General features: G+C 40.7%; 1 protein-coding gene across 4 annotated transcripts; it reads left to right on the top strand.

Annotated features, from left to right (window-relative positions):
* The first annotated feature begins 224 nt into the window (after positions 1 to 224).
* Positions 225 to 12,365, top strand: mmaa (metabolism of cobalamin associated A). 4 transcript variants are annotated; one of them, XM_066718432.1, is made up of 8 exons: positions 287 to 447; positions 1,595 to 2,041; positions 2,190 to 2,312; positions 4,445 to 4,615; positions 5,624 to 5,709; positions 6,244 to 6,393; positions 9,799 to 10,124; positions 11,754 to 12,365. In XM_066718432.1, exons 2-7 carry the CDS (start codon positions 1,636 to 1,638, stop codon positions 10,084 to 10,086), a joined length of 1,224 nt encoding a protein of 407 aa, XP_066574529.1. In that variant the 5' UTR covers positions 287 to 447; positions 1,595 to 1,635; the 3' UTR covers positions 10,087 to 10,124; positions 11,754 to 12,365. The 4 variants fall into 4 exon arrangements, with proteins under 4 accessions (XP_066574528.1, XP_066574529.1, XP_066574527.1 ...); XM_066718431.1 differs by lacking the exons at positions 287 to 447; positions 11,754 to 12,365 and adding an exon at positions 225 to 280 and having other exon boundaries at positions 9,799 to 10,374; XM_066718430.1 differs by lacking the exon at positions 11,754 to 12,365 and having other exon boundaries at positions 9,799 to 10,374.
* Positions 12,366 to 19,245: the final 6,880 nt, after the last annotated feature.

A 19,245-nucleotide genomic window follows, 5' to 3' on the forward strand; every position in this document is an offset into this window, starting at 1 on the left:
ACCCCAGTCACATCGAAACACAAGAAACATGAATACAAATGAAAACAAAACAAACTATATATATATATATGAAGGGGTTACTTAAGTATAATCTCTCAGTATTTAGGTCGCGTTGTTGTAGCACAGAGCTGCAGAATTCCGCCGATCTCATTGGTGGAGCAGCGCAGACCTGCGGACATCTGCGCAACACGGACGCGGCCTTTCATTTGTTGGACTGAGGGGGCGTTCCCAACGTGACAGGAAGTAGGAAGTAGCGTGATGAGCGGCTCGCTGCACTGAGGTCAGGCTGCCAGTTCATTTTCCCGTTTGAAAATGTGGTGCTGTAAATTAATCTGCAAAGTTAAACAATGGTGATAAAAGGGTGGAGAAATATCTTTACACCGAAACATATGGGCTGCTATAAAAATGCTTATGTTTTTACGAATTATCAATTGGCGCAACAGCAAGGTAAGATACAGTTATTGATTGCAGGTGTCTTCTGGCTGAAAACACTAGAAATTACTGGCAAGGAATATACATTTTGTTTTGTATAAAATGTAAATATCTCTTGCTGTACTTTTCAGGTTAATCTCAATGTAAGAACGAAACAAACGAGGTCATGTGCGTCGTGTTTCTAGTGTAAACAGTGTAGAAATTGCTTATGACAAGTTAATGTAGCAATAATTTGAGGGTATTTACATCCATAAACCATGAACGTGTAGGAACTACAGCTCTTTTTAAAGAGAGTCCCCCCATCCCCCCCATTTTAGGATCAAAAGTAATTGGATAAATAATCTTAAAGTCAGTACAGTATTTAGTACTTGGTTGCAAATCCTTTGCATTCAATGACTGCCTGAAGTTATCAATTTTTAAGAATTTATTCACAATTTTTCTTTAACTTTACTTCACTGTCTAGAAATAGCCATTATTCAGAACTTCTCTATACGGGAGCAGAACACACAGCATTCTCAGCTCCTCTTAAGAACATAAGAAAGTTTACAATCAAGAGGAGGCCATTCGACCCATCGTGCTCATTTGGTGTCCATTAATAACTAAGTGATCCAAGGATCCTATCCAGTCTATTTTTAAATGTTCCCACATTTTCAGGTTCAACCACATCGCTGGGGAGTTTGTTCCAGATTGTGACAACTCTGTGTGAAGAAGTGTCTCCTGTTTTCTGTTTTGAATGCCTTGAAGCCCAATTTCCATTTGTGTCCCCGGGTGCGTGTGTCCCTGCTGAAATCTTGAAATCAGTTTTTGGTACCACGAGTTTATTAGTGTGAGCTAATCAGAAAGTCTGGTCTCTGACTGCGGCCACTGGAAAATGTAATTTAGCGTTTGTCAGATCCTCAGCAATTCAGAAAGGCATCCCCCCACCCCCAGTTGGACTGACTAGCTACATTTCACCAAATAGTTGGAGAAATGGCTCATCTAAGAACAATGAGGAATATTGATGTTAAGATGGGTTTACCCGACAACTATGAATCAGATCAGATATATTATATCTGATGTGCCACTGATTTTGTGATCCCTCAACAAGCCCACTTTTATAATAAGCATATAGAATACAGATGCAAACTCCTGCTGCTAATGCTGATCCTCATGTTTTCCTCAGGCCTGTTTCCAGTGAATGAGTGAAGAAGGCCACTCTGAGAAATGGGATTGGTCGGTATCTTCTCGCGCGTTTGTACGTTCACCTCCTTCAGCAGGGCCTGCTGTGTTTATGCCTCTTCCCGCTGCACCGATGCATCACGTTTCCAGCGTGTGTTTCCGGCAGGCCGGGCGGCGGTGGCTTCCGGGCAGCAGAGGAGAAGGTACTGTCTTGGGGCGGTTTTGAACCAGAACCTGGAGGAGCTGACGAACCGGGAGAGGAGGCTGCTTGAACGGCTGTATGAAGGCCTGATCCAGGGCCAGAGGGCCTCCCTGGCAGAGTGCATCACCCTGGTGGAGTCCCAACACCCCCGCAAGAAGGAGCTGGCACAAGTGCTCCTGCAGCAAGTCTTGGCTTACAGGAGACACCAGGAAGAGCTCAATGGAGGAAAACCCCTGGCTTTCAGAGTGGGTCAGTGTAGTGACTTGGGTTGTCCTAGGCCTTGTGACCAGTTGCATAAAACAGTTATACTCAGTTTTAAACGTCTTTGTCTATGTAACATTGTTTGTTAAGTGTTTGTACATGTCTCGCCGCTCCTATAACCCTTTGTTGTGCGCAGGGCTATCTGGTCCCCCTGGTGCTGGGAAGTCCTCCTTCATCGAGGTTGTTGGGAAGATGCTGACGGGAAGGGGCCACAAGGTGTCGGTCCTGGCAGTTGATCCCTCCTCCTGCACCACTGGCGGTAAGGCTTGTTGATGCTTATGTACAGGTGTTCACATAGTTTAGGTTGACCATATAACTCCATGGTTTCTCCACAGGATTTAAAAAATGCCTTGAAATGGAAAGACATTTATTTTGAAATCAGCCCTTACAGACGGAATACTGCTGGTCAACAATAAAATGAAGGCGAATAATGGCTGATAACATCTTTCTATTACTAAGTATCCATCTTATTTATTTTGTGTCATTTGCTGTTTTTTGTACATTGAAGTCATCTATCTCCGACTAGCTTGTCAAGATTATACTAATTATTAATCAGCTGCAGGTATAGTGAATACCTAGGGGTGACACAATCATGTATCGAGGAATTGCTAATCTTCTCATTTACACCATACATTTACAATACAATACACCATTCATAAATCATGCTTCACAATATGTTTAAAGTGCTTTTAAAATAATAATTTTGAAACTGTCAATCATGAGAAATAATATTTTTTATGTATCATGAGAAATGGAAACTTGACAATTTTGATATAGGCTACTTTTTTGTGAATATATAATTATTGACTAGATTTTACAACTTCATGCAGAAAACAAATAGTGTATATACACCGATCAGCCATAACATTATGACCACTGACAGGTGAAGTGAATAACACTGATAATCTCGTTATCATGGCACCTGTCAGTGGGTGGGATATATTAGGCAGCAAGTGACCATTTTGACCCCTGTCCACTGCCGAAAGCGCCTACAATGGGCACGTGAGCATCAGAACTGGACCACGGAGCAATGGAAGAAGGTGGCCTGGTCTGATGAATCACGAGTTCAAGGTGTTGACTTGGCCTCCAATCGAGCATCTGTGGGATGTGCTGGACAAACAATTCTGATCCATGGAGGTCCCACCTCGCAACTTACAGGACTTAAAGGATCTGCTGCTAATGTCTTGGTGCCGGATACCACAGCACACCTTCAGAGGTCTAGTGGAGTCCATGCCTCGACGGGTCAGGGCTGTTTTTGCGGCAAAAGGGGGACCAACACAATATTAGGCAGGTGGTCATAATGTTATGGCTGATCGGTGTATTTACATATAGTACTTTATATTTTTTCAGAATTAACTTGTAATATCTAGTCAGTAGTTATATATTCACAAAAAAGTACCCTGCATCAAAGAGTTTTGCATGCTGTATTGTGATGCATGTGGTATCGTGATTTAGTGTATCATCACACCCCTGTTAATATCTGATCTGTGTTACCTGTTTGCCGCTCATAGTAAATAGTCTCTATCATGGAAAAGGTATAATGCATCATTTACATGTGAATTTTAAGGGCCACTTTCAAATCCTGTCCTGTCCCGTCCAGTTATCTAGTCACCCAGACATGATATGAACTGAAAATCTCTCGTGCACCTGCAGAAACTACGTGGAGTGCGTCCTCATTTCTAAATCGCACATTTTGTGCTGTAGAAACAATTGGAACCTTATTCTCATTCTCTCGCTGTCTCAAACGTCCTACGAGCATTTCTGTACACTAGCAGAAAGATTCATTTTAATTGAAACATGTTTGTATTAAGTATTCATTAGAACTTTTCATAGATGATCACAATGTATCTTCTGTTAATTAGAACTGAATTAGAACAGATGCTCACCATAATGGAACCCCCATATTTATCATTAAAGGGCTAATGCTTAATTTCCATGTTCATTTCTTTCATAAGGACATTTTTGAACCCTGTCCTTCTCAAAATGCCTGGTGTCTGTGAAGTCATCTTATGCTTTTGGGGATGTAGGGAACTTGCGTATATCTGAAGGACTGCTTGGACACTTCCTGCTTCATACTCCCAAATTTGAGTTTAAGTGTTAATTCCTTGTTTTGAATGATCTCTGCTGTCCAGAATTATAGATGTAGTTATTTGCATCACATTATTTCTTCATAGCTAACTACTCGACCAAGCTTTTAATCACTGTAACTGTCTTTCAGAGATTTAAAATGCTAGTTTTGTCAGTAACTGATAGCTTAGTAGGTTAAAGGGTACTAAGAAAATATTTCCTGCTGTGGCAATGTATGTGCCAATGAATGTCTGGTCAATGCTTACATTCAGTACAGGTTTCGAATGTGTTGGCATACTGTGTGTTTTTTGTTTTTGTCTTTAGGGTCTCTTATGGGTGACAAAACTCGCATGACAGAGCTGTCCAGGGATATGAGGGCTTTCATTCGGCCCTCCCCTACCTCCGGCACCCTGGGGGGAGTGACCAGGACCACCAATGAGGCGATAGTGCTGTGTGAGGGAGCGGGCTATGATATCGTTCTAGTGGAGACAGTAGGTAAGATGTTTGGCATAAGTTGCTGCTACAATTAATAATAATAATATTATTCTAAAATGTAATTATACAGAATGTAGTACTTAGGAAAATCTTAGTTAGGAATACTATTTGATCAGGTCAGAAATACATTAGATTGTGGAATGTAAAATAGGTTTAAACAGAACCTTAAAATGTTTGATGAAGCTTTAACTGGTATGGATTATTTTTTGTTAGTGAAGCAGAATAAAGAACAGTAAAAGTTACAAATGAGATCAGGCCTTTCTGCTCTCCATGCTTGTGGATCTGTTGATGTATAGACCTCATTGCATTAAGTAGCCCTGCCGAGACAGATGCTGTAACAGCCTGATAAGTGTCTTCCACAAACATCTGCCCTCCTGTGTGTGAAGAGGGGCCTCCTGTCTTTGAGGATTAATTTGCTGTCACTTCAGTGCCAGCTCTGCCCACTTGTCCTGACCTTTGTAACTAGCTGATATTCTTCAGGGTTTTGAGGTCTAGACCCACACTTATTTTCTTCCAGGATGAACAGGTTCAGTTCCATTGATGACCCTTTTCAGCAGATTTTAAAGTGACCGTATGACTCTACAATAAGTGGGACAATTTGAGAAAAGACAGGGTTTTAGAGATGCCTTTAAACTGAAAGTCATTAACATATAAATGAGGCATCGCACCGTACTAATGCTTAATTAATGTGCTGAGCAAAACCAATGACTGTTCCTGCAGATGAGTAGATGAAGAGATTGGGAAATCACTTGCATGCTTTTACATTAGTTATTATGAATTATCACAAGTTAAGTAGTTATAAATGACTGTAAACAACACAAAATAATGAACAAGAATTCTTAAGAATGCAAATATCTTATCAGCTTTTAGGCCTATTTGTTATTGTTATTGATGTGCTGGGAAATAAAGCAACATTGCCAATGGGATGTGCGTATTGCTGAATTTAGATGTTAATGTCTTACATTTTTTAAATATTGTGACTGCTCATTTTGGTATTGCTCTTCTCAGGCGTTGGACAGTCCGAGTTTGCTGTGGCTGACATGGTGGATATGTTTGTGTTACTGATTCCGCCAGCAGGGGGCGATGAGCTGCAGGTGAGTGTTAGGAGAAGCAGAATATTTTCAGGGTGGTGTGCATAATACACTGACGCCTGAATTCATCTCTTTTAACTGTGGACTTGGAGTTTCAGATCCCAAAGTGTCCAATAACATTTCCCAAGCCTGCTTTTATATTTTGGCTGCCGAGAGTTCCCTTGGGACATCTTAAAACTGGAAATAGTTTGGTTGAGGATTTTATTCTCTTAATGACATAATCATAAAAATAAACCTCATACATTCTGAGACTTTACAGGTCTCTCTTGCATTTCTTGAGAGCATAATGTCTTCGAGATACTGTATTTGATATTGTTTGATGGAATTCAATATACATCTTCTAAGTATTCTTAGTGACATGGATTTGTTTTTCATGTAGTTCCAAGCAAGATTGAATGATTTGTGTTTCCCAGTCCATTAGTCCAGCATAAAATTTTCTTCTTAATGCATTTCAAATGATCTGAATAAACAATCACATTAGAAAAGGAGGTAATATGTCTGTCTGCTTTGCTAATGTTGATGAATGTACCTGCACAGGGAATCAAGAGGGGCATCATCGAGATGGCTGACTTGGTCGTTGTGACTAAAGCAGACGGAGACTTGCTTGTCCCTGCTAGGAGAATACAAGCCGAATACACAAGCGCTATGAAACTGCTCAGGAAAAAGTCCAAGATATGGAAACCGAAGGTGAGTACATTGAGTTTTTCTTTAATTGAACGTCATTGTTGCTAACCTTCGTTTATATTTTGTAAGTCGCCCTGGATAAGGGTGTCTGCTAAGACATAAATAATAATTATAATAACCTATCATTTCACTGACCAACTGCACAGACTTCTGAAAGTACTTGGCTAAACAGCCGACAAATCTTATCTGCTGTTGAAAGTATGATTTAATTGTTTAGTGCGAGTGAAGATCACTTCGACAGAAGCAATCAGAAACTTGTATTGGTTGTTTTCACTCAAGCAATAACGGTAGCCACAGTAGCAAGTATGAAGTGGCGTGAATGATGGCTGAAAGGTTTTGTCATGCATTCCCATGGTGTGCATTTCTTGAAGCTTCTTGTTAATCACCGTGCTATTACACTGTTTTAACAAAAACAAATAGTTTAAACTGACTTTGTTGTAATGTGTTTGAGGGCCTGATTCAGTTTTTTCATGATTCTGTCAGTGTTCTCAGTAACGTGCATTTCATAGGGCCCTATGGGTGCAGGGGATGCTGGAAGCTGGACATTGCTGTCAGTAGAGGGGGCAGTGGACAGTGGGTTAAATGGGGTGGATTTGTTTTCTAGTGTTCTCAATCCCTTCTGGGTGTACATTTGTCTGTCCACCGTTGCTGTGGTGGCAAATGCATGTCACAGCCTCTGTCCCTCCCCCCTCTGTCTGCGTCTCAGTTTTAGCTTATAAGTCTGTCCTTATAAGAAAATGACATAATAAGGATAAGTATTTTATCAATTTTAGTACCCAAAGGGAGGCCATTCCCCCTCATCCCCCCTCACTTTGAGCCCTCTCTAACAAGGTGAACGATTTAGCAATTTCGAGCAGAGTGTAATATCATAGCTCAGGTTCAAGTTGGGGAATGTCGGGCTCATCCTGCACTCAAAGCAGAGGCTTTTAGATTAATTTACTTTACACGTTAACAAGGCTTCCATCCTCGAATGACCAAGTATTGTAAACAATCGTGTTAAACTCTGGGAAAGAGCCGGGCCTCCCACTGTTCCTATGGATATAGCCAAGTGTAATTGCCATCACATAACCATGTGTTCATGTTCCTGGAGGATTTGTCTCCACCTACTGGTGTAATCAAGGTCTGTTTCAAAACACTACTGCTGTGAATCTTGTTGTTCTCCATGTTTTATTTGGTTAATATTAGACAAAAGTAGTTAAAATACTTTTAGCTGTTATCAAATACACTCACCTAAAGGATTATTAGGAACACCTGTTCAATTTCTCATTAATGCAATTATCTAACCAACCAATCACATGGCAGTTGCTTCAATGCATTTAGGGGTGTGGTCCTGGTCAAGACAATCTCCTGAACTCCAAACTGAATGTCTGAATGGGAAAGAAAGGTGATTTAAGCAATTTTGAGCGTGGCATGGTTGTTGGTGCCAGACGGGCCGGTCTGAGTATTTCACAATCTGCTCAGTTACTGGGATTTTCACGCACAACCATTTCTAGGGTTTACAAAGAATGGTGTGAAAAGGGAAAAACATCCAGTATGCGGCAGTCCTGTGGGCGAAAATGCCTTGTTGATGCTAGAGGTCAGAGGAGAATGGGCCGACTGATTCAAGCTGATAGAAGAGCAACTTTGACTGAAATAACTACTCGTTACAACCGAGGTATGCAGCAAAGCATTTGTGAAGCCACAACACGTACAACCTTGAGGCGGATGGGCTACAACAGCAGAAGACCTCACCGGGTACCACTCATCTCCACTACAAATAGGAAAAAGAGGCTACAATTTGCACAAGCTCACCAAAATTGGACAGTTGAAGACTGTTGAAGAAATCTACTGCATTTGCAACCTACTGCATTTGTCCTATGTGTAGGGTACTCTTTTCAGCTTGGTCCTCTGGTGGGCATAGAATGTTTTTGTTTAACCAGCTCAGAAATGTGTGATGACCTACATAGGTTAAGACAAACACTGTTCTTCAGTGGGTCTAATGCAGAATAGCTACCATAGACAAAAGTCTGGAACTACGTTCTGGTCTTTATTTTATATTAATTCAAAATATTATTATTTTAAATGGGGTTTAAAAAAAAAAACTACCCTGTGCACAGCCATCCAGAAGTTGCAGTAGAGATGTACTGTGTTGGGATTCAGAATAGCAAGATAACTACTCTGCAGGAACGCCAAAGAGTGTGAAGGAGGTCATTTTTGTCATATGTACTTTCTACTTTGAAGACGGACCATGTACATGCCACTGCCATGTAGGGGATAACCACATAGAACTAAGCAACATGTTTCATACCTTATATAGGACACTGTAAAATGCCAAGGAATTGATTACATACAGTACACATGCTTGGCCACCATATCCTTTTTTAGTTTATCCACTCCACCCCTAGGTTTAATAGCTGGGCAGGAGTGTTGCTCATGTTTTCAACCAAAGGATTGTTACCTCAATAGTTCCTGCAAAGATGCTCTGGATCTTGAAATGTGTCCTCATCTAGTTTACTGCCGTGATGAAAAGCCTGTGTCTTGCCTCAGTAAATCAGCGTATTATTCCAGGTCTGCAAGAGGCCGCGCTGATTTTAAATCTTCCTTGTGTTTTTGTTTCTGACACTTCTGCAGTATATACAGAGACATCATACAGACAGGTTGAGAACTCAGCATTTTCTGGAGTGTATTGCAAGCATTTCACAAAGGCGGTGTGCATCACGCATACTGTATTCATTGGCGACCTGATCAGACATGGAGCCAAACACATTTTAATGCAAATGACTCCAGGCTGAAATTTCCCAAACGAATACAAATACCCTCCTGTGTTAGAACAGACGATATTGGATGTTTGGTCTATACAAACACTAGTGCAATTTGTAGAAATTATCATTCATTCGGCAGAGGTCTTTATCCAAGGAGATGTTCAAGGAATACGGTTTTATACAATAGCAACATGAACAGAATAGTCATATAGTTAATAATATGCATACTTTAAAGGTTAAGAAAACCCAGGAGCAGCTGGGTTTCCACTGTGGTAGGTGGTAGAGCTGTGATTTGCAGGTCTACTTGATTGAATAGGGGTTACACACAGGCAGATTCAACATTTGCATATTACTGAGCAGTATTTTGCAATGCATTTAAACCAGTGTGTCTAATTCAGAATTAGCTTGTGTAATACAACATTTGAAACCACTCTAAAAAATTGACTTTTCATTTGATTTGCTAAATGATTGTACTATTTTCCCAGGCTTTTGAAGATTTTTTTATATACTTAATTTATATATGAAGAGAGTACCCACAACATATTTTGGAGCCTGGAGAGAAGTAGTAAATGTATCCAGTTAATCACGTCCTTGAGGGATTTAAATAGCTTTGAGCTCTGTTTGGAACAAAATCCAGAAGCACTGACCTGTCACTGTCCTGTGCTAGGTGCTACGCGTGTCCTCACAGACGGGAGAGGGGGTCCCAGAGCTCTGGGCGAAGATGGCGGACTTCCAGGAGGCCATGCTGCAGAGCGGGGAGCTGGTGTCCCGCCGGCAGAGCCAGCAGCGGGTGTGGATGTGGAGTTTGATCCAGGAGAGTGTGCTGAGACATTTTCAGGAGCACCCAGCTGTGAGGGAAGAGATTTCCAGGCTGGAGCGCAAGGTAACCAGTGGGGCCATCTCTCCTGGACTGGCTGCAGATCTGCTCCTCAAGGCTTTCGCAGAGAAGCGCTGACACGCACTGGACTGGACTCGACGCACAACTTCAGCCTGGTATGCACTCTGGGCAGCTATCTTGTTAAAACTTGGTTACAACAGACTGGCTTCAACCCCAGTGGAAGCCCATCTTTCGTATTGATGTCCTTTTATCATCCAAGGGCAAATGGCTTAGGAAAAGAAAAATGGACATCTAAAAGGGAAGAATACCTTGTTTTTCATTTTTTGTTTGTTTAACGTTTGGGTTTTCCATTGCAAATAAGAAAAGTGTAAAAAATTCAAACTAAACATGTCAGGAAAACCAGAACCTTCACATTCTCCTTGCTGTTTATTCTTCTATAAATATCTCCACTAGCACACTGACCATTTTGAAAAGAAAAACTTACCCTGTAGCACAGTACTGATGTATTTCCAAGTCCACAAAATGATAATTCATGCATTTTTCTTTTCCCTCACTCAGTCCTTGGACAAGTATCAAATATCACTCAGTGTTAGTTTATCATCGGTCTGGCACCAGAAGGTTAGACCCATAAAGTATTTTTTTCTCTGCAACTTTGCTAGATGTTGGGAGAATCTGTTATTGGTCTTGTTGGCTTGCTTGTCTTTTGAGAGAGTCCCTGAGGGCTCTTCAGTTCTTTAAGTAGGACACTATTGTGTTAATCAAGTGCGTGTGTGTGTTTCACTCAGACAACAGAGACCACATTCTGTCATTCCGGTTCTCATTTGGATATTTAGCTTTTCAAGTCAGTGTGGTTTCATTTTGTCAGATGGCCCTGCAACCACAAAGTGTGAGACCACCCGGCCCCCTCAAACACACACTGTAGGACTTGCTCATTTTCTTTGCAGGTGCCAACATGGGCTGGCATTTAACTGAATAATTAAACCGGAGAACACCAGCTCTCCCCTGATGATCCACGAGCTAACTGCCTAAAGGTGTTAACATGTGATGAACCAGATTTAATGAACTGTAGCAGCATTGTCCTTTCAAATCGTGCACTTTGGGTGCGAGTAGGAAAGGAGTAAATTCCACTTCCGTGCTCGCTTCTCCCACCTCTGCAGTTAGCACATGACTTTACAGTGAGGATAATTATACATTTTTGGTAAAATCAGTTTGCGTAAGTGTCGTTTTTCAAGCACCTTGGGCATGGATTTAAAAGCCACCAGCTTGCTACGTTGCATCTGTTGAAGCAGAGGGTGATGTATGCATTTATACCTATATATGAGTAGAGTTCCCAAATAAAGATGTCGGAAGCTTAAACTTTTGGGTTTGTTTCTTGCGATGTGCGTATATCTAAATCTGAGGTGTGATAAATCCTCTTTAGCGGTCTCGCAAATTATACTTTTCTATAGCCTCTCAACAATTATACATTTTTTTTTTCCCCTTTTATACTTCCACTGACAATCTCAACTAAGAAAAGGGTGAGTTTTCATTATACACACTGGAAAAAGCCACATTACAGATGCACCCCAGGAGACTTTAGAGCCTTTCATAAAACCACTGAGGAAATTAATTTTCCTTAAACATTGACTCTGTTTGCCATCCGCCATTTGCTTGCTTGTCTGTTTTAGGGCTGCATAGTAACAAAAATGAGCTCTTTAGTTAACTGGAGTTGAGCATGATGGGGGAACTTGACTGACCTCTGTTAATGGAGTGATGTGACTAATTAGAGACTTTTTTTTTTTTAGGCTGTTTTTGGACAATTATATCAGGGCAAATCCAACACGATGACTCACTGCCACAGGAAAGGTGGCTGCCAGCTTCTGAGAAATGAAATCCGTCTGCTCCTGCGGTGACACTCTCGCTTGGCAAGCTGCTCTGGAGGGGAGGCAGGGATATCCCCCGCAGCCCTTAGAAACTGCATGCCTGTGTGCAGATCAGCCCACAACACAAACAATTCAGGGCCCTCTCTCTCAATGTGACTTGGATTCACTTTCTCTTGAAATGCACTGTCCAAAGTTCCCAACACAGTCTTTCCACCTCCCACAATCCTCGGGAATTAACTCGGATGGGGTTCTTCTCCTCTCCTCCTAGAGGCAGACAATTGAATCTGTTTAATCCAAAGCTAAATTGCTTGAGCTGTCTCACTAACTGGATGCAACAGTTTAATTACAGGAGACCGAGATTGTATCTTGAGAGGATTGAAATAAGATTCTGCTGGCTGCAAATTTCAAACTTAAACAAAATTAACTTAAGCACTCTGGAAGACATGCCAGAAAACATACGCTGACGCATTTAGTTGGAATTTTAACATTTTAACATAAAATAAAAGGCAAATAAATTCTTATAATAGTATCATACCTTGCATTGAAATGTTACTGTTCATTCACAAGGATCCTAAAGCACTTTTAAAGGTAGAAGGGGACAGGTATAGTGTGTGGCATCAAGTCGTTTATGTAGGCCAAATGCAGCAGCCCTGAATTAGAACTTAACGGTGTCAATGGAGTTAGCGTCTCTATTCTTTACATATTACCATGGGGTCTCTCCCAGCCAAAGATATTACAAACCCCAGTTTAATGTCTAAAGCACTTATTATGCACGGTATCCCCATATCCTACACCATGTTGCTGTTTTAGAAATTGTATTAGCCTGTGGTCTGCCAGCATCGTTCCCATCAACTTCCTGATTTACCTTAGATGTGTCCCATTCTAGCACTGGGCTACCCAAAACTTGCTTAGTTTCTCATGACTGCTGCCAAATCAACAGTCCAGCTCTGAATGAGGGAAGCAATCTTCAAATCAAGCCAAATCGACTCCAGAAGGACTTTGAATTCAGACAGGCAGCACTTTTGAGTCATGATTATACAATGTCTAGCTCTGTGGAAAGATTAATACAACTTCAGCAAAACCGTTGATTTTGACTAGTCAAATCGTGAAGTATTTTTGAAAAGTAATTTCCTGACGCTGTTTATGTAGTGAACACACCCACCTGTATCTTGCCAAACCAACTCTCTAGCAGTTAGTTCAAATGTGAAGTTTACATATAACTGACTTAAGGAAAAAAAAAAAAAAAAAAAAGAACTAAAGCTTAACATAAATATATTTACTTTGAACCTGTTGGTAATTGTGTTGCCGTACATCTGATAGTTACTATGTTGTGTTTTGCTTTGTGATTTATTTTCCTTGTGTGTAACCTGAGAAAAAGCCCTTCTCTTAGGCTAAAGAAACCTGAGTTGTCTTTTTGCCCCTAGATTCAAGTGGGCATGGAAAAAAATATAGGCCTGTGTGTTTTCTGGGATTTTCAAGATGACCTCTTTTCCTTTGCCCGTTATTTCCACATGCTTTCTTCCTCCTTGGGCAGGAGTCCAGATGGCCTTGTTTGGCCAGAAAGCCCAGCTGTCTGCGGATACAGGATGCATCTGGCTGCCTTGTTCTCTCCTCAACTTCCATACCTGTTGCTGCTCTTCTCCGCAGTGTCAAGTTGGGGTCAGTGATTCTGGTGCAGAGAAAAAGCACTTCCTGCTTCAGTAACATTACCACTGTAACTATGAGTGGTGCAAAACTGTGAGCAGTTTCCTGTTTACCCATTAAGTATTTTTCTTCAGGGAGAAGTAAACACACAAGAGAATATATTATGACATTTCTTAGCAGTTCTTATCCAGGGCAACTTACAATATATCACATTATTTGTATTTACAATTACCAATTCATACAGCTGGGTTTTTACTGGAGCATTCTAGGTAAACTACCTTGCTCAAGGGTACAAGCCATGTGCCCCACCTGGGTTGAACCCACAACCCTCTGCTCAGGAGTCCAGAGCCCTGACCGTTACTCCACACTGCCGCCCCATTAGGTAAAGGAGGACATTCATAATTCTAATCTATACTTGCCCTGAGCAAGGTTTGCTCAAAAGGTTGTGTATGTGCGTTCCTAATAAACTACCCAAGAATAACTTCTCAAATTGGCCGCATTGATCAGTATTCAAGACATGTGTAATGGTAAATAGTGAAAGAAATCTGCTTTATGCTGTAAATGAGTTGGATTGGCCTTTTTGCCTTTTTTTTTTCTTTTTTTTTTAATTATTATTCCTTCATTCACTGGAACAGAATCCCTTTGAGCATACATGCTTGATAGAAGGCCGTGTCGCCACACCAGATTGATGTTTAGAGGAATTTTGCCAGAGTGTGGCAGTTTCTCACCGCGTTTCTCGTACGACAAGTGCCACGGGAACGCTGGTGTCAGCACAGCAGATGGGCAGCCACTTTAACATCTCAAGCACAAGGCCGCTGTCCTGGCAGCGGTGCCCGCTCCGGCTCTGCTCTGGGCCAGTGGCAGCGGGAGGCAGGTCCAGGTTTCCTCCCTGAAGCAGCCAGCTGAGAGACGGAGAGAGTGCTAATGATTGCCTCAGCTTGCTCAACACACACAGAGGGGTAGGATCTTATCTCCATGGACTGAATGCTTCTCATAGATCCCTTCCAATTAACATGTTTATTCATTTAGACAGACAGGGAACAACTTTAAGCCATTGTTGTATTCATTTAAAACCGAAGCTGTTGGCATGCTTTTTCATTATTATGTTGTGGTCAGTAATGTAACGGTCCTTGAAAATACTGAAATGCACTGTATATGACCCTGAAATACCTTTACAAGTGCAGGCATGGATGTGACCTTTGAAATGGAGGAGCAATTTACTCGCGTTCTCCCATTACTGGAGTTTTTGGGGATTCTCCAAGGGAAGTGTTCAAACAAATGACAAATCAAATGTGTCTTTTGCTAAAGATATTCAATTTCTGTATATTTAGGGTACAGGTCAAACTCAAGGTGATCTAGGGGGAAAACAGGTAAAGAAAATATTACAGAGACTCACAAATTGAGATGATGCCTCTATTATAGGAATGCTTTCTCTGCCAAAAGTCCATTTAAGGACACATTCTGGCCAGTAACTTATTCTATTGCAGTAGGGTTTAGTTTTAATAGTGTAATACATCTGATTTTATATACACTCACCTAAAGGATTATTAGGAACACCTGTTCAATTTCTCATTAATGCAATTATCTAACCAACCAATCACATGGCAGTTGCTTCAATGCATTCAAAATGCCTTGTTGATGCTAGAGGTCAGAGGAGAATGGGCCGACTGATTCAAGCTGATAGAAGAGCAACTTTGACTGAAATAACCACTCGTTACAACCGAGGTATGCAGCAAAGCATTTGTGAAGCCACAACACGTACAACCTTGAAGCGGATGGGCTACAACAGCAGAAGACCCCACCGGGTACCACTCACCTCCACTACAAATAGGAAAAAGAGGCTACAATTTGCACAAGCTCACCAAAATTGGACAGTTGAAGACTGTAAAAATGTTGCCTGGTCTGATGAGTCTCGATTTCTGTTGAGACATTCAGATGGTAGAGTCAGAATTTGGCGTAAACAGAATGAGAACATGGATCCATCATGCCTTGTTACCACTGTGCAGGCTGGTGGTGGTGGTGTAATGGTGTGGGGGATGTTTTCTTGGCACACTTTAGGCCCCTTAGTGCCAATTGGGCATCGTTTAAATGCCACGGCCTACCTGAGCATTGTTTCTGACCATGTCCATCCCTTTATGACCACCATGTACCCATCCTCTGATGGCTACTTCCAGCAGGATAATGCACCATGTCACAAAGGTCCAATCATTTCAAATTTGTTTCTTGAACATGACAATGAGTTCACTGTACTAAACTGGCCCCCACAGTCACCAGATCTCAACCCAATAGAGCATCTTTGGGATGTGGTGGAACGGGAGCTTCGTGCCCTGGATGTGCATCCCACAAATCTCCATCAACTGCAAGATGCTATCCTATCAATATGGGCCAACATTTCTAAAGAATGCTTTCAGCACCTTGTTGAATCAATGCCACGTAGAATTAAGGCAGTTCTGAAGGCGAAAGGGGGTCAAACACAGTATTAGTATGGTGTTTCTAATAATCCTTTATAATCTTATACATTTCATACTTATTTATTTATTAGGGTAAAAAGTGGATGAGTCTTCATTTGCATTCCTGCTCTTCTGGATGGGGTGACTAGTCCACTGTATTTTCTACAACCTTTTTGTAATACAATGGGAAGGACTCTTGACTTTCTTTTTATTTAGAAATAATGTGTGTGGAACAGTTACTACCTGGAAAGGTATGATCGCTTCAGATACATTGTGAAAACAATCACCAGAACAGAGTGGAAAGGTTTATCACCAGGCTTTCTTATAATGAACATATTATAATGTAATCAATTTCAAATGGGTGCACAGGGTTGAATTGTGAGTACAGTAATCAAATCTTATTCAGATTGTAAACAACATCTTTTTGGTTGTTGAAGATGTTCTTTGTTTGAGATATACTCTTATCACAGAGTCGACACTCCTATCCAACACTAATTAGCAGTGTTGTCTAGGATCGAACATATCGTAAACAGAATTGTTTTTCTTGGATTAAACGTCTTATGACAAAGAATCCTTGCTTGTGGGGGATTTACTGCACATATTCTCTGTTGCTGTTCAAGCATAAATTGTATCTCGAATCCATGATGATTTAAGTCAATGCTGTATAACTGAGGTTGTATGGTGGGGGCTTCCCTTCTGCACACTCAATAAAAAGCCGATGTCTAATAGAAAATACCCCACATCAAAAATAAATTGTGACTCCAAGCATTTGAGGTAGTTATAAATGTGTGGGAAACATGAAAATGTCTAGTTTAATTACATACATTGTTGTTGCAATTACATGAATTGTTGCTTTGGATAAATGTGTAGTTGAATGTTTCCCACTTAACTCCACATTATATAATGGAATCACAGAGTTTAGAGAGAAGGCAATGGAGCTTTGTCCTGATAAATCTGCTGCATTGTAGACATTAGCAGTGGCACCCTGTGTCTTACAATAATTATGTTCTGGCAAATTTATAAACGCATTCCAAGACTAAACTTACAAGAAACATCACTGAGACGAACTTAAACACTGTTTATAACTAATTCCAGACTTGAGACTGCATTCCAGATCATGGACGGTCGTGCAGAGCGCTGATCGCAAGAAGTCACTCATCACTGGAAGTGGAAGTGTTGCTGGTAGATAATGGCAAAACATAGAGGATTTCCCAGAAAGACATGCGAGTCATTTAGGCAGCATTCCTTCAATTGAAATGGCCATGCGTTAGGTGCCCAGTTTCGGTTTCCCAGCCAATGACCTGCTGAAGTCAATAACTGGTTTGAGGAGAACATGAGTGGATACAGTTTGAAAGACTCAATACTGGTGAAGACTCCTAATTGGTCTCCATCATCTTCCCAATTTTTACACTTCTGTGCTTTGCGTGAATGGGAAATAAACTGTGCACGTGAGTGTTGAAATTAGGCTCCTGGCCTGTGTTTATTTTTGTATAGCTTAGTGATTGTATATTTATCATAAAGAACAACTAAAAATTAAGAGTACACAAAAAAAAACCATCTAAAAATGTTTGCTGTAAGAGAAACCATGGAATATAGAGGTTAATATTGAAACATATCAGCTAAAATATAAAACACAAAGGCACACAAGCTTCATCAACGTTAATGAGCAGAGAGCAAATCTGTTTTTGACCCAAGAAATGCCAGGAGAGTGCGAATGCTGTCCCCCTTTACCAGAGATGATGCAGTCGAGATTCCCACATTTGGGAAATTTGCAGGGCGTAAAGGGTGGGATATATTTTGAACTACGCCTTTGTATTACAAATATTCTCTTAATAAGAATTGAATTATTGTTCATCACCCGTATTGATGTAATAGTGTCCTTCATTTATGAAAAAGATTAGTCAACATTTATTATTACACTCGGTCATGTGAGAGTAGCAGATATCTACTGCTCAATTAAATATTTAGTTTTTTACAATGGGTATACTTTAATAAATTATAGAAGGGTATATGCAAAATCTCCCCAAATTAAGTTGCTAATTTGGTTTTGCTATTTTGGTTGCTAAGAAGTTTAATCATTCAAGAACCTCATCAAGACCATTCTTGAAGTTTGCTAGGGAATACAGAGTCTCTTGTTTTCTCAGCTGAAGGCTCCTAAACTGAATGTAGTAGTCGCGTCCCTGGTGCTTGCATTGTTGTCGATCACAGAAGTGTCCCCTGATTAACTTGGTCAAGAGCTTTAATGATTCTGAATACCCGAATCAAATCCTGCTCCAGACTTAAGTGATTCATTTATCTTAATCTGTCATGACATTTATTTCAAACCATGAATTAGACTGGTGGCTCTTTTTTCATACTCCTTCTATAGTAAATCGTCCCTCTTGAAGTGTCAAGGACAAAACTGAACACAACATCCAGCAATTATTATTATTACTTCTACTTAATGAAATAATAAAAGCATCCCACTAAACAAGAAACAAGTGGCCTGTTTTACAAGGTAATAAACTCTATCTCTTTTGCTAGAAGCAACTACAGATAACACAACAGCCAACAACCAACACAGCACTATTATTACAAATAATTGTTGTCTATTAAATAAATAGTCATGGCAGCGGAAAAGATATTCAAATATTAGGATTTAGTGATCACACCCAATCACACTGCACTAAGCTGAGAACACCTGTCAGTTTCCTTCTGTGTTTGTACTATCCTTGAGCTCTGGGAAATGATGAGACACTGAGGGCTGGATGGGAGCCATAGTGCCATAGTTGGGCTATTTGTGTTCTTCCTAGTACTAGGGGCAACAGCGTTTGGTCGCAAATAAGCACCGCATCCATACTGCCTTATAACAGACTCGCCAGCATAAAGATCAGTCTCATGAAGGACAAGGGCTGTGAGTGTTTTAAAAATACACAAATAACTGTATTGTACTCGTCGTGTGGAAGCCAAGTGTTTTTCCACCCCTCACCCGACAGAGGAAAGCAAATCCTTGAGATTTCTGGGAAATGAAATGAAAGGGAGGGAGCAACTGAGGCATTTCACATTTACATATAAAAGAAAGCGAAATCTACAAAACATACATATTTATATATTTTTAAAAAGCATAGTAAGTGGCTTCAAAAGAAAAGGGTTGGGAGGCCATTTGCCATCAGTGTGTTTATTCCCCTCACGCATATTACTGCTTTTAGATGTCAGCTTCTTCCAGGCAGCTGCTTTTTTTTCCTGAGTGAGGGTCAAATGAGTATCTGAACACCTTGGCAACAATCGCTGTGCTGCTCCTCTAGATACTCTGAACTATCTGATCTCTAGCTTTCACAAGT

This window comes from Amia ocellicauda, chromosome 12, assembly GCF_036373705.1.
Source record: "Amia ocellicauda isolate fAmiCal2 chromosome 12, fAmiCal2.hap1, whole genome shotgun sequence".
NCBI lineage: Eukaryota > Metazoa > Chordata > Actinopteri > Amiiformes > Amiidae > Amia > Amia ocellicauda.

Excerpts from the sequence above, each read along its gene's own strand:
- mmaa (XM_066718431.1), top strand. The coding sequence starts at position 1,636 with ATGGGATTGGTCGGTATCTTCTCGCGCGTTTGTACGTTCACCTCCTTC. Across the intron at positions 2,042-2,189 it reads ACCCCTGGCTTTCAGAGTGG|GGCTATCTGGTCCCCCTGGT; the intron begins GTCAGTGTAGTG and ends TGTTGTGCGCAG. Across the intron at positions 4,616-5,623 it reads CGTTCTAGTGGAGACAGTAG|GCGTTGGACAGTCCGAGTTT; the intron begins GTAAGATGTTTG and ends TGCTCTTCTCAG.